Source organism: Apteryx mantelli, chromosome 5, assembly GCF_036417845.1.
Source record: "Apteryx mantelli isolate bAptMan1 chromosome 5, bAptMan1.hap1, whole genome shotgun sequence".
Classification (NCBI taxonomy): Eukaryota; Metazoa; Chordata; class Aves; order Apterygiformes; family Apterygidae; genus Apteryx; species Apteryx mantelli.
This window is the reverse complement of record NC_089982.1, coordinates 7,631,642-7,647,661: the sequence shown is the minus strand read 5'-3', so window position 1 is coordinate 7,647,661 and position 16,020 is coordinate 7,631,642. Positions and strand designations below refer to the sequence as shown.

General features: G+C 38.9%; 1 protein-coding gene across 1 annotated transcript in view; it reads left to right on the top strand.

Annotated features, from left to right (window-relative positions):
- PTPN13 (protein tyrosine phosphatase non-receptor type 13) overlaps positions 1–16,020 on the top strand; it is a 100,101-nt gene that overhangs the window by 13,308 nt on the left and 70,773 nt on the right. Inside the window, exons 3-5 of the mRNA XM_067297415.1 lie at positions 4,889–4,954; positions 5,938–6,123; positions 8,945–9,038. Of these exons, the coding sequence (XP_067153516.1) occupies positions 4,889–4,954; positions 5,938–6,123; positions 8,945–9,038 (346 nt within the window). The remainder of the gene's footprint in view (positions 1–4,888; positions 4,955–5,937; positions 6,124–8,944; positions 9,039–16,020) is intronic.

Genomic DNA, 16,020 nt, shown 5'->3' with positions numbered 1-16,020 from the left:
TTTTTCTGAACGTTTTTTTGTGAAAGTGCAATTCTGGAACATCCCTTCTAATGCAGATAATAGCATAAAAAGCCTCAAAAAGTTTCTGTTTAAGAATAAACCTTACAAAAAAGTAGGGGGATACTTTTTGTGGATTTCTAAGTGCTAAGAGTTGCCAGATTAAGATTCTCGCAGTCTTTTAAAGGAAGCAGTGATTATCATGAGAATACAGAGAGGGAGCATCCCGCTATTTGAAAAGTAACATTCTGGCTGCCATTATTTTTTTTCCTTTTCCATTTCTTTGCTTTGGTTAAAATCCACAGTCATTGGTTAGATAAGAGGGCAGCTCCGCATGTTGAGACATGGCCTCTATCTCCCTAAAATCCCCGGCTAAACATCACAAGACCTTTTTTAAAATAGACCACTTTGGATCGTCCTTTTTTCCATCTTTTTTCTGAGTTTAGGGCACATGTGACCTGAGTCACGTTTCATTGGATCATTTTTCAGGCTTTTCATTAGAGCTATGGAAACTAATGTCTCTTTAGAAGAGAAGTAGGATTGAAAACGAGTAAGAACTGCACCCACCATAAAACTCAAGTTTATTTGGACAAAGTGGCAATATTAGAATTGAGGGCTCAGCTATAATTTCTGGGTTGGCAGCTACTCATTATAGTCCATTTCTGGGAAATGTGTATATCATGTTAGTCCTCTTGGGTTTATTTGCTTGTTTGTATGGAAGGGAGACACTAGCTGAAACAGGAAAAAAAATTTCTTTGGGGTAAAATGCACTGCTATAAAGAGATACTGGTAAAACCATTCAAGAATGAAACAATAGCAAACAGCTGAATTTGGGAGAATAACCTAGCAAAAACAAGCAAATTTTAATGTTGGCATAAAATCAGAACTCTATATAGTGATTTCTTTTTCTTTCCATTGCTTTTTATAAAATGTTTTGTCCTATTATAGCTTTAAATAAAGTTATTAGGGCCAATAAATAACTTATCTATGCATCCTTTTTTCTGGTTGTTTCCCTTTGCTTTTATATTAAACTGGATGCAGGACAGTACACTGGTTATTTGAGCTGATTTGTTCACTTTGTGTTTTTAGGTCTGTCTTTGCACATGCTGATCACATTAAGCTTTACCTCATTTAAACTTCATTTTTTGTTTGTTAGATCTCACTGTAGTTTGCTAAACTCATTCAGTGGAAATCTTGGGCGTTTTTCTTTTCGGCTCTTGTTCTGAAATCGGACCACGTCTGGAAGCTGCTGAAAGCAGAACAAATTCCCGTTTGTTACGGCCTCTTAACAGACAATGACAGGGTTGCATTTCTCTCCGAGTTATGACTTCTTTTCTGCTAACCCAAAGAAACAGGGCATTCAGTGATAAATATTAGACAAAATGATAGTCAGTCAGTGAATACCCGTTTGATTCCATGACATTCAGTCAACTGGAATACAAAACAAATCTAATGTAATTGAAAGCTTATTGGAAATACAGTAAGCAAATCATTCAAAATAATAATGAATGATGAACTCTGGAAATGAATTTGGTGTTGATTTCTATATTGGGGAAATCATTAAAAGCATAGTAACAGAAAAAAAACCTAAAAATTTTTGAACGTATGGTCTAAGTTTTTAGAGGTGCCCATTATCTGCCTCTTGAATCAGAGGTTATGCTTAACCTCATCTGGAGAGAGAAAAGAGTACAAATTTTCAAGATGCGTGTGTATTACATTGTACTGTACAAGAAGTATTAGTTACTGATGGTTTGAGATGAGCTCAATTGCTGGCTATTATCAACACAACTTTTTAAAAGACAGTTTTGCCTAGTTTTTGTGCGTGACATCATCTCATATGAATGGAGCTTGGTGTAATGCTGCACAGACCTCAACCGATGACGACTGTGTAAACAGGCTGGTGTGGGTGGTGTGTCATATCCCCCCCCCGTTCCCCCCCCCTCCAAAACCGTCTGGCCCAACCAAAGGCTATCAAACCATAATAAACAGTTAGAAAATGGGATGAAATTCATGAGGGGAAACGTCAAACACCAGCATAGCAACAATGCAACTGTTTATCTGGTTTTAAAGTTAAAGGTGTATGAATTAGGAGTGAGCTGAATGGTTTAGTGTGTGCAGGCATTCAAAATCTAAAAATGCATTTAATATGTATGTAGCGGATACCTCTTTGCTTTATATTTAAAAGTAGCTTGCAAGTGACTGTGAAATGCTGTGCTTCCGAAACCTCAGTAGATGAAACTTGAAATATGATGGACTGCCACATCATAGGATGTTTCACTTCTCTTTTATTTTGAAAGCTGTTTTCAGATTAGTAAGCCAGCGTGTTTCGTAGGACTAATAGTTTAGAGGTCTCGTTGCACGATTCTGCAATAATAATAACAATTCTTTTGCTGAGGATGACACACTCGTCTGTTTTGGAAATGCCTTCCGTTATATCGAAGTTTGAGAATTTTAGTAACGGACTTTTTAAGATGCTGTTTGTTTTTTAGAGGGTTTTATGGAGTGTTTAAGAGACTTTTTTGCTTGCATTTTAGACTGATGCTACTATGAATGATGATGCTACACCTTTTTCTGTGTAGCTGTTTTATCTGGATGCTATCTCTGTTTTTCTGTATCTGAATAACCATCTCACACACTTCTGTCCAGATACACACAAACCGATCCTGTTCCTCTGTATTTGTCAGCCAGCTGGGCTGAACTCTCCCAGTGAGTAAGCGAACATCAGCGGTGTCTGTTCTGTTGCAGCCCTCTGCTCGTGGAATCCTTCGTGTCGTGCTCTGACTCACAGGCTGCGTTAGAGGGAGACCATCCCTTATGATTAAGTGGCAGAAGTTTAGGGTTGGAGTGCTTCTCTGAGTATATTTAATTCCAATGTTGTATGAATAAAGCACATTGGATTAAAAGTAGTTTTTAGTAACATTTTGACTCCAAGCAACTACTTCCTTACACTGTCACGGAGCTGTTACTGCTCTTCTGAATACATAAAAAGGAAACAAAATGTCTGTTTTACAATAGATGTCTAAAAGTACTTCATCCTTAACATTTTGGGGTAAATTTTTACTGTCATTTTGAAAAGACTTTTTAAACTGTTAACTAACATACCTTTAACACATTAAATACATTAATACATTAATATATTTAATGACTTCAAACACAAAGGTGTAGTGTTTGCAAAAGAAGAGGAAAAGGTGGCCCTGAACTGAAGGACATGCTGTACCTGTTTTCCGTAGGAAGCAAGATGAGAGACATTACTTTTCACAGACTGTTTGATAGTATAACTATGTAGGTGTTTTGGGCTTTTTAACCAGCTGTTTTGGATTGTTTGAAATGTATCAGGAAATAGTGTATTTCCTTTTTTCTTTTTCTGCCCTTTCTTTCTTTCTTTTGGTAGCAGTTAAGGTTACGTCCTTCAGTGTAGCATAGCTGGACCTCAGAGGGCTACTAGCAGGATGACTAAACTAATACTTGATAATAAATGAGAGTGCCGATTTTTCCCTCTCGGTTCATTGTTCTGATTATAGGCTAAATGGCATGACGTTTTTATGTGGGTTACCAAAGAGTTTTATCTTTCGGTGCAGTAATTCCAATTTGGTAATTCAAGACAACACTTTATAGGAATATGTCCTATTTAGGCAGCGCAGTAGCTGTAGTTATGCCGTAATGTCTTTCATACAATCTGGTCTAAAACCAAAAATGTTTATGCTTTATCTTTTTTCTGAACCTTCTAGAATATATCCTATTGTCTTCAGTATACTTTAGAAATTTTCAGTGCAGAGATGAATTTTGTCTCATTTTATTTTCAACGTCTAACAACTCTCCATATGTAATATGGGGAGAAGAAGATTTTGTCTTCATTTCACAGGTTCTGTTGAGTCCATCAATTACCTTTTGTACACCCAATTTACTCACAGCTTTAAAAGCTGTATACAAAGTACCCAAGGCTGGACAGAGCTTGTCAATGTATATAGCTAGGACTTAAGTGGAATGTTTTCCTTGTAGTTGAGGAACAGGCTGGCTTGACTGAATCACTTATAATTTATTGTTGTTCCTGTAATTGTTGTTAATGTAATTTGTCTGTAAAATGATTTAATAAACCTGTTGCTTTAAGTTGCACAAATAGAAGTAGTATTTAACTCAATGTTAACTTGGTAGAAAGAGCCATCACTAGCATATGTTACTTAACATGCTCCAGAAAAAATGTTACCACTTTCTTCAGTTGTTATCTGTCTGTGTATCATTATTGTTACAGTGACCTATAGAGGCTGTGTTTGTTGTGCTCTTAATTCTACAGTATTTGAAGGTTGTATTCTGTTCCTTGACGTAATGTGTTAAAGATATATATTAATATATCTTTAATGTTGATATTAATTGTTAATTATACATGTAATGTTTAATTTATGTTAATCTTAAAATGTTGATCATATATTAAGGTGACTGCTTCATACTTTGTATCTGTTGTTTTTATGCTCATTGCATTTTTTTTCCTTTGACCCCAGTCTCAGGAATCTCTTGGCAGTGTAGTTCAGTGTTTGAGTCCTGCTAAGGTCTGCCTTGCCTTCAGACTAAAGCTTTAAGGAGCTTTGCAATCTGCCCCACACAAGGTTGATCAGCTGGATTACATGTACGACTGGCTTTAATGGGAGATGAAGACTTAAAATTGAACGGAGAGCTTGGAGGCACTGATTAGATGCAGTACCTTTTGTCTCGGTGGGATTTGCTGCTCTGACTCTCCTGACAAAGGAGAACAATTGAAAAGAGAAGACCACTCAGCCTAAATGCTGAGAATATATATAGGCAAATTGATGTCGAGTTAGTTGCTCTGCTGTAAAGGGCTGCTTTACATATCTAATACTGTTCAATGAGTTGACAAATGTCATGTGTTTTATTACAGATCCATATTTATTCTCTTGGTATGACTCTTTTTTGGGGAGCTGACCATGAAGTTCCTCAAAGCCAAGTAAGTTTTGTTTTGGTTTTGTGTAGCGTTAGAACTTCAGACTAGCTAATGTGACTGCTGCTACATTTGAATCAGCAGGGCAAAGTATCCTCCTGGGACGCTGAAGAGCATGATTTCTTTCCTGTGCTTGGAGCTTTTCCTTGTGGTGTGCTGATGGTTTGGACTTTTTTTTTTTTTTTCTTCTTAGCTATTGTTATTGGCACTCAGAAAGAGGATGTTGGTATTACATTTCTGTTAGTTTCCATGAAGATATCTGAGTTAGTCTATCCTTCAGTGTCACAGGCTGCATGACAACAAAGAGGAAAACGATTTTTCTGTTTTAGGCTTATATTAAAAACAAATATTTAAGCAACATTGTTGCTTTACTCATAATAAAGCAACTTGTTCTTTCTGCTGCCATTAACTTCTGTGAGTCTGGACTTGGCAGATACAGATGCTTACATTACACAGTGGCCAAGAAAGGGTATGCAGAATATGCAGAGCTTAACCAAGCATGGGGTGGAAAGGGCTCCAAATGGGGCAGATGTGCCCCGGACCTGCCAGGTCTTGCTTCTGCCTTGCCATGTCAGACATCTGGTGAAGTGAGCAGGAAATGCTGGTGATGGCCAAAAGACCTGGTGAGGATGGAATTTTATGTTTGTGACTGACAGAATGTTTAAGAACAACATAGAAAAACCCCTCCAAACCTTTTCACTGGTCATTAAGCCCTTGAGAAAGGCAAGTGTTGGTGTACTGGCCTTGCAGATCAGGCAACTGGTTCGGACCAGATTGTTGTAGAGTAGGAACTCAATCTAGATCCTGAATCCCTGTCCCCTGACCTATAACTATTTTTCACCACCTAGAAGATGGCTTTCATATAGGCACTCAGATAATGTAGACAATAAGTCTTATGAATAGTCATTTTACAGTGTTGAGTGTGTTTTATTTCTGTGTACTCCGCATCACTGTTAAAACTGATTCTCCCCATTTTTGTTTATAATTAGCCTATCAAACTTGGAGATCATCTCAACAGCATACTCCTGGGCATGTGTGAAGATGTCATTTATGCCCGTGTATCTGTACGGACTGTTCTGGATGCTTGCAGTGCCCACATAAGGAACAGTAGCTGTGCCCCTTCTTTCTCATATGTGAAACAGTTGGTTAGACTGGTTCTGGGAAGCCTGTCTGGGGTAAGTGTTTATAAGCAATAGTTGAGCAATAATGGAGATAAGCAGGAACAGAGCCAAGATGCTAATTCAGAGTCACTCTGCAGTCACTCTTCCTCTTATTTTTCTTTGTTGCAATTTTGATAAAGGGGGAGTATTGAAAGGAAAAATTCTGAAATTTTAAGAGGAGGAAATTGCTTCTCTCACACTGCTGAGAATTGGTGCGCTTGACAGTTCCTCCTGGAGTCATTCACATTTGCTGTTGCTGAGGAAGGTCATTTTCAGTAGTGGTTGTCTTCATTGGAAGAAAATAAGAAAAAACAGGGGAGGGGGGGAAAAAAAGGAAGATGAACTCAGGGCAAGCCTCAGATCGATAACTAATTAAAATGTTTCAAAAATGATCATTGTGATTTTTTTTTTTTCTTTTTTAAAATTACATTTTACTTTTGGGAGTTGCTTATTAACAAGAAGAGGGACTTTTTCAGTCAGCATGCCAATTCTCCTGCAGTTCTGTCCTGCTGTTGGATATGGTTATCATGGAGGCCTTGATTGTCTAATGATGACAAATATGTTAATGTAGTTTCTTCCCCTCCTGAAAACAATTTAACTCATCTCACAAAGTTACTATTCCTGACAGGCAGCCTCTCCCTTCACCTACAACATTACACCATTGAATCAGAGAACAGCCAAATGGTTTCAAGGCTCTGAATGGAAATGATGATCACAAATTGTCAATATTATTAGATGGTTCTCTGGCCACTATTTCCTTTTCTTGTGTTCTATTTATAGTTGTAACAAATGCCAAGCAATGTATTTTTGCTGGAATTATATCCCTTGATGGTAATGAATTTTATCTTGTTTTACACTGCTGAAACTCTTCAGGTCTTATAGGGATTCTGCTAATGTAAAATTGGTGTCTGGAGACACATAACTGTAACCAAAAAAAAAAAAAAAGTTTGACTGGTTACTCTTAAAAATGTTATTATTATTTGATTGTTAGACAGGTTCTTCCTAAATCTGGTTTGAAAATTCTTGCACAAGTTTTCTGTATTTGTCTAATACTCAGCAGAAGCTGATGCTGACAGGCCTCCAGAAACAGCTCTGAGCCTGTCCTCCACAAAGTCTCGTCCAGTCTCTGTGAGGTTCTGTCTGTCAATCAAGTTCTCGCTCTAATGTTCTGATTCTTCCACATTTGCCAAATGGAGCTGGTCTATGATTCAATGAAGCAGAGGCCTATAAGGCCTTAGTCAGTTAAGCTTTTAAAAACAAAGAAACAGACCTTGAATTAGGCCATGAGCTATAGAAACAACCAGTGTGGTGGGGAAAGAGTCATTAGTCTTCATGTTCTTGATGGCCTTGCCTGCTTAGCAAATTTGCTGCTTTTTATCATCTTGTTCTTGTTAGCAGGCTTTCAAAGGCAGCCTGAAGTTAGTGTGACAGATAAATTTAGCCTGGACAGCTGGAGACAGTAGTGGCAGTCCCAAATGTGTACATTGAAGTCCAGATGAGTGCTGAATCCAGCAAGTCGTCACGTCTTCTATACCACCTTAATAATGAAGGGGCAGAATAAATGGCGGTTATCCAATACCAAAGTTTTGCTTATCTCTTGGATTTCCTCTGCCACTCAGCTTTTTTTTTTTTTTTTTTTTTAAGTTGTCACACATGTCACTGCATTGGTTTTGCAGTGTTTATGACAAAAGGAACAAAATAGAAGAGTAGAACCAAAGTGTTGACAGGACAACAGTGACATTGCTGTGCTTCTGTGTCTTCCTGCATCTTGGCTAGCTTTGCTCTCTGCAGGTTTTAATGTTTAGCTCTGTGTGCCTAAATATTTAACATAATAATAAGAGTACATAAGGTTGGTTTTACAGTACCAGAGTATACAACTTCCTATTTAAAGACCTGTGTGCCTCCAATCCTGATTGGGCTTTTGGAGCGCTAGATGTTTCTTAGCTCTACAAGAGGTCATTTGGTGATCTGTGAAGCACTGTAAAAGGTCCTGTTCAATGTTTTCACTTTTTATGTTAGTATGTTTTGTAAAGGGCAATATGGCACAAGATTGAATCAATCTCTTTAATGTTATAATTGAATTGCACTGTAATTGTGATGCATAGAAGGCTGTTTCGTTCCCCCCCCTCAACTAAGACACTGTCCAAGTAATGCTGGTTCTTACTGTATCAAAAGACTTCACTAAAGATTCTTTGTTACAGCAAATAAGTTCCTCTTTGAATGATTGCATATGTGAAGTCAGTTTGTTAGGGAGGCAATGATTTAAAAAGAAATTAATTAAAACTTACTAATGAGTATAGTGAAGTCTAATGCAAAGAAGGAATGTTCCTGAGAGGCTAAAGAAAAGACTTCTTAAAAATGCATAAGCTGTTACAGGCGTAATGAGTTGTGTGAGTTATCAGTCTAAAACTATCACATACAATATAGCTTTCTCCGTTATGTAGAAAACTTGTCGGACCAATCATGTTCCACCCATGGAGCATGGAAAATTTTCAAGTGTTGTTCTCCTTTTAGTTTGTTACCAGGGTAGGATGTATTTAAGTTATATATGTGTGAACTAAATTTACATTTATTTGAAAAAGGTAGACCAAATGTGTACTGAAAAATGTTGCACTGGTAATACAAGTGTGGATTATTCTATGGGAAGTTCTCATAGATAATTCTCCCTTCCCCCCTGCCTTTTTTTTTTTTGTTGTAAACATTCTGAATTTCCATTGCGAACTTGTACTTAAATGTTTGGTACTAACCTGTGTTGTGCATTTACTTAACAGGTACCTGTTTCACACTGATGTGAGCTCTTTTAATGTTTGACTTTGTGTTCCTGCCTGTTTTGCAGGTGGATCAACTTTCTTGCAATGGAGATAGAAAATTGCAGCCAGACAGGAGCCAGGCTATTCGGGACAGGTTGAGGGGAAAAGGTCTCCCCACAGGTAAATGCTTCCTTGCTGCAAGGGTCATAGTAATAAGTACAGCCCTGTAGAAGACCCAGTTTGCTGGGTGGATTTTGCAGCCAAAGGAATTGCATAGCGGAGCCCTTGCTGACGTTCACAGAACTTTTATGGTGGTTCAGTGTCTAGCTCAGCATTCGTGATGGATACATAAGAGTAATTGTTTCAAGAAAATACACATCATCTTCAAGTTCAGTCCTCATGGTAAGAATGTGTTTTCAAGGTTCTCAGCCAGAAGTTTTGTTTTGGGGTGAGGAAGTTTTCAGCTGAAGGTGGGTCAGCTAGGGAAACAGGAAGGGGGTTTTCTTACTTCCCTCATTCCTGTGCACTCTGATTTACCTCCTCACAGCCCTGTTTGCCACAGCCTCTTTCACAGAATCACAGAGTGGTTGAGATTGGAAGGGACCTCTGGAGATCATCTAGTCCAACCCCCTTGCTCAAGCAGGGTCACCTAGAGCACGTTGCACAGGATCACGTTCAGGCAGGTTTTGAATATCTCCAGAGAAGGAGACTCCACAACCTCTCTGGGCAGCCTGTTCCAGTGCTCTGTCACCCTCACAGGGAAGAAGTTTTTCCTCATGTTCAGATGGAACTTGCTGTGTTTCAGTTTGTGCCCGTTGCCTTTCCCTGCTTTCCAGGTAGCCCTGGACTCCTATCTTTGCACACAAAGCTTCTCCCTTCCCCCTTTTCTTCTTGTAACAGCAGGTACTGCATACACTGTCACAGTTCTGCAGTGCTGCTGGTGTGTGAGGTGGATGTGGAGGCAAGGTAGGGGTACACTGTTACCTCAGGAGAGTAGGAAAAGAAGAAATTTGGAGAGGGTGGAGGAGACAGCTTGTTCCAAAGACCGGCTGCTGCTGATGTTGTCACTGTGGACAAGGAGGAGTACAGTGATAAGGAATGAGAGCTGGTGCTGGCCAAGACTTTATTAGATGTTCTCACTTAAGCTTTGTGGCAGCATCAGCTCTGTGTCAGGCTTCTGGGACAAGAGGTAGTATTCTTCCAAATGGTTGGTCTCATCTTTTTCTGGAAGAAGTGTGGGGCTGAATAGGACCATTTTGTGAAGCACCAGTTGGATCACTCTCATTGAGCCTTTGTAATGCAGGTAGTGAGATGTGATAATCAGTGGAGACCCTTCTTGACTTAATGCTGTAGATGGCATATCTCATTACCAGTGTCTGACATCCCCCACAAACACTCAATGCCATAAATGCTAGGAACACAGGGTTTTCAGCAGCCTCACGTTATCTGTCTCTGCCTATTTACTACCAGAAGACTTGGAACAAAAATGTGTTGCTGATGTGCTTGAGCTGCTTCCCTGTCTTTTAGGTTTGTGTCTTCTGAAAGCAAGCAACTGTGCAGAGAATTGCAATAGAATTGTCAAAGGCAATAGAAACTACAAAAGTTGGACATGACCCTGGCAAGGCATTGCTCTTCTTCCTGTGCTGACTCCTTCAGGATTGGGCCTGGTTTTGGCTACTTTTTCGTTTAAAAACTGGGGCTGCACATCACTGATTGCCTGTTCTCCCAACATGGCAGGATGGGTTTAGGAACAGTTTCTGATACGGGCTGTCTTCTCTTCCTGCGCAAATGCACTGTTCTGACTGCCTCCTTGGGGGTTCTTTTTTTTGTTGTCATCATTTTTTCTTCTTTTCCAGAATATTTTTGTAGCAATAGAAAAATCTCTGGGAATTGGGACTGAATGTGGTCCACCGGCTTTGTAAACAGACTCATGTTCTTTTATGAACTTCTTATGCTCTGCCTTAAAATTAATTCCTTTCCCTTCCCCCAGTTCTATAAAGGTTGTTCCAGCAGCTTATTGTTCTTGATAGTTAAAGCACTCCTAATTTCCTCTTCAACCTTGTTCCTACTAATTTCCAGTTTAGTCATATTCACAGTTTCTTTACACACCTTTGTTCTTGTGCCAGTGCTAACCTCTTTGACATTCCTCAGCTTGTACTTCTCTCTTGCTTTTCAAATCCTCAGCATCTTCCATTTAATTAATAATTTGCTATGTAGCATTGTAGAACTTGATTTGAGCACAGTAACAGTCTGCTTCTACCTCAAGCTTGGTTATTTCCATACCTGCATTCCCATTAGCTATTCTGCTTTTGATTCTGTGATCATCATAAATTCCCTGTTTTGAAAATTTTAGCTTTGGAGCCATAGCAAGGCTATCCTTAAACTCTGTTCTCATTGTATTAACATTGTTGGATTTTCTTTTCTTTGTTCTTTTCAACAGTACAACTGAAAGGTCTTTTTTTCTTCTGCTTTTCATTTTCTCAGAAAATCCTTAACTTCTCTTCTTCCTTAGGTATTTGTATGGTTTGAGGTTTTCTTCTTTTGTTTGTTTGTTTTTTCCACTCACAGTTTTCTGCCTAATCTTTTTAGCAGACTTCTTCCCCAGAAGTAATATTTGTCCCCAAAGTCTTAACTGTCTTGACAACAACTTTTTGTTTGGGTTGTACTAAATTTTGGAGATTGGCGCAGTTGCTCTAGCCAGTATCTCCATGGATTTCTGGCTTAGTGCTAGGGTGAATAATATCTGTTTTAATGTCTGAAACGTTCTCTGGGGACTATGCCTTTTATTTACAGGGTATAGACCAGATGATCTAATTGTTGTTTTCCCACTGCATCCTTTGACTTTATTTCTAAAATGTCGTGGCCAGAATGTTCTTTCCTCTTATTCTTGCTTTCTTTGAATCATTTCATATGTATGACTGTGCCTCTGAGATGGTTAAAAGGCATTGCTTTTTATTTTAATTAACTCAAAGTTCAGTTAGGGTGCAGTGTCTGGAGCGCTGAAGCTCTGTGGAGCTGAATGTTTGGCTGGCTGCTGCATGCTCACTTGCCTTCTGGCTTTGCCTGGGATTTCCTCGGTGCCCAGCAGAACAGGTTCCCTACAGTGTTTGTGCAATGTGGGATCACTGGCTGAGGGATGAACTAGGCTTGAAGGTTCCTCTGAGGCTGAGGAGCCTGCTTGACTCAGCTGCTATCAACCAGTAACTTCAACATATGGTTTTAAATGATCTCTCAGTCAAAATCAGTAGGCACTTAGTGTGCGCATGCTTTGAGTGTCACAAATAACGTTTAGCACCACAGGGAATGTTTGTGCATGATGTTCCAGTGCAAGCATAGTTTGTCTGCATCCCTCTAGCCCTGCTCCCAAAGGAATGGATTATTAAATAGATGGTCTTGAATACTTTTCCTGTTTCTGTCAAGATGAACTGTTAACCAGCAAAAATTTCTTTCAGCTCCTGTCTGCTTTTAGAATAATTTGATGTTGTTCTTCCATCTTCCGCCTATCTCTAGAGATAGAAGTAGAAAATGCTGTTATTGTTTACTGGTATTTTGAGTCTATCTTCAGAGAAGAACATGAATTGCAGTCAGTTCTTTATTTTCCCTATTTTGCCAGTCATTCTTCTACTGCATTTTTTCCCCCAATTTCTCTATACCATGCCCAAAGGACACTCAGCCTCTCTTCTTTTCTATAGAGTGCTTGCAACTCTTTGTGCTCCCCCAAACCTTTGTCCACTTTTACTCCTGGAGTTGGTCCCATTCTCTGGTACATCTTACCAGCACCATCTTAACTCTCTCCTCGTCGCTCTTGGAGACATTCTTGGATCCCTGCTGCACTCAGTCCTTAGGGAATACAGAGTAACAGTAAAATACAAAACAGAAGAAAAAAAACCCACATACGTAACCCAGCCCTGGCTATTTTCAGTTCTACTTGGCATATCTGCTGAGTTAACTATTTGAAAGTTAGTGAGGGCCCAGTGAAAGGGGTGTCTGATAACTAATGACTGACAGCTCACATTCGATTCAAGGCAATTTGATGCTTTATTATTTCTTCTGTTGTAGCAGTATGCTGGTTTGCTGGTGCTAATCCTGTCAATAACAACACAGAACAGCTACCCTGGGGGCGCAGCTTTTAGACTTCTGGAGAAGTGAGCTGTGGAATGTAGTGCTAATTATACTGATGATAATCTCATAAGCTGAGGAGCCACAAGTAGAAGGCCAGGTGAAGGCTTTAGAAAAATAGGAATAGCAAAAGAAAAAGAAAAAAAGGAAAAGAAGGGAAACAAAAAACAAACTCAGTCAAGCACTGAATCCTTTTTCCCTCTCTTGACACTGTACTATTCTTCAGCTGTGTATAGTTGAAATATATACCTCTTTTTGCAATTGCAGAACTACACACATTTACAAAGGCAGTAAGTTGCCAGGCAATGTTATGGTACTGAGTGAACTCTCTTTCTAATGAGTTTGAAGTTATGCCAAGCATCTTTTCCCTAATTGCTCGATTTCCCTTCCTCTGAGAAGAGATTTTGGGCAGAGTTTAGCTCAAGGACAATTTTGGGGAGCCTCATTGAGGTACATTGTTTTGCAAGGTTCTGTTTAGTCAGTGTTAAAATCATATTTAAAGAGAGTTTTGAATAAACAGAGTATCTGTCATATGGCAAAATAAACAGCTTATAGCAGGGGCTTTTATTAGGAACATAAGACTGTTAAAATATTGTTATTAGTATCTAACTTCTGATTGCTGATATATCATGCCGTATGCATGAATACAGAGATGGTTCAGCTGAAAAGAGATGGGTTCCTAGTTGGAGACTAGCCACCTAATACCTTAGATTTTTGCAGTCTTTGAAAAATGCTAAGATTTTTTCTTTCCGTCTTTGAAAGTCATAGACCTTAGGCTCAGTTTTTCATACCATAGTCATTCAAAATTCCAGTTGCTGGGGCATTATTATTGGAGTAGCGCAAGTACTTTGAAATATTTTTTCACTTCACATGTATAAATTAGATGTTTTGCTCTCCTTATATACTGTTTGGATATTTTCAGCAGTTTTTCTGTCTTTACATCTTAAATATAATTATTAAATTAATAAATAGCTTCACATTAATATTCTCCTCAACTAAATTTATTTTTTGTCTTTTTCATGGATTTACTTTGTGCGGCTATCCTTGTGGATGAGCTTTATCACAGAACTGACTGGAGAAGTAATTGATCTTAAATTAATATTGCAGAAGGTTTGCTTTTAGTCAAGTCATACTCATAACACAGTATTTAGGAACTGACTTAGCCAGCAGAGATAGAAATGGTACAACCGGTTTGAATTGTCTCACCCGGTGGGTACTATTGAAGTTTCATACTCAAAACACTGTAGACATTTGGAATCTTCTCTTCAAGAACTGCTTGCGGAAATTGTTTGATATAATTCATTTGTGTGACAAAAGAGTAAGTACTTTTCAAAGTGTTCCCAAACACAAAGCAAGAATAAATTCACCACGTTAGTCTTTTTTTGACAAACTACGGCCCCATCCTTCGAAGGATGCATGTCTGCATAAAGCCTGGCTAAAATTGCTGTAACTTCAATGGGCTTGGGAGCCTGCTTCCCAGCTCTCCAGTAGTTCAATCCTGTATCAAGGAAGAGTTGGTGGGTCTCCTGGGTTTATTTACCAAGTTCCAACTCCTGTTGATGATCTGTGAACGCCAAGGACAGACCTTCTAGAGATATTTCTTCTTTTAAAGAGGTTTAGTTAACAGGTTTCTTGACTTTGCTTCCTTACCACAAGGTGCTGTGATTTGGATTTGACTGGCACAGTGTGGTAGACCATCATGAGTTAACCTTAAAAGTGAATAATGCTATAGTTCCATCCTGCAAAAGTGCTTCCTTTGTCTCTGCCAAAAGAATATATGCCACCTTTATAAAGGCTGAGGTCAGTTTAAAAGATTAGAAAGGTCCATCTTACCTCCATGAAGGCAGGAAATTATTCAAAATCCTGAATAACATTTTAGATGGTGATTGATCCTCTGTTTAATTATACATTCTGCTAGTTGCAGCAGAAATGGCAGGTGACTTAAACTGAATGAAAGATCCTAAGACTAAATGTGAAGCTACTTTCAATTTTAACAAGAAGTGCTAACATTTAGTTATTACTCTCCAGAATATTTATTGCTAATCTAGCTGCTCAGCAAAAACTCACAGAAAATAAAAAATATACATTTTTGGTTTTGATCTGGGGAAAGTGATTGTTGATTGTTTACTTCCTGAACTGGGAGAAACCACAGCTTTTAGTCCATTATGAAATGGCTTTTAGTGGTGACCTCCACCAAGTGTGAGCTGAAACTGCTTGCTCATTTTCTTGCTAAATCTAAGCACGTGGCTTTCACTTGACAAAAAGTGCGGCAGAGCACTTTGTTCCATTGATTTGGAAATCTCTCATCTGGCAATATCATCTTTTTGTTCCTGTCACCCTCCATACTAAAATACCAAAACTGAGTAGGTGGAGAATAACCTCCTGAGATCAGCAAAACAAATTGGATTCCAAGATTAAAAAAAAAATTTTTTCCTTCTCTCTCATACTTCGGAGAACAGCTCTATTTTCTTCCAGTAAGCATTTCTCTGTTTGTATCCAGCCGTACTGGACTGTGTTGGGAGAGATCTTTTAAACCTGAGCGCAATTGCTGCTTCTTTACTGAGCCTGCAGCCTGGCAGGACTGGGAGTGCTGTCACAATGGTGCTTAAGGGAAACTCAGACTCTTCGGGATAAAAGAAGGGGCACGAAAGTGAGCGAAAAACCAAAGCAGAGATGTAAAATGCTGTTTCTGTGCAGAAAAGCAGCTATACGACTGAGCTTCTCCTGGGGCATGCAGAAATCCAAGAACGGAAATAGCAGGGTGGTCCTTTTGCCTACTTCCATGAGAAATGTACTGAAAAGAAATCAGCCCAATAACATAAGTGAGAAAGTGGGGTAAGTGGGTTTCTGGATCTGCTTGTTTTTCACAGAGGAGCCACGCCAGTGCAGAGCAGAACACATACTCTTCTAAAGTATTTATAGCCTTGCCGTTACTCGCAGCGCTTTGAACAGTCCTTGTGTCCAACTCATTTCTTCCTCCACAAGAAATGCATTGTTGTAGGAGTGTTTCAGTCTGAAACTTGGGATTTCTTAACAACAATTA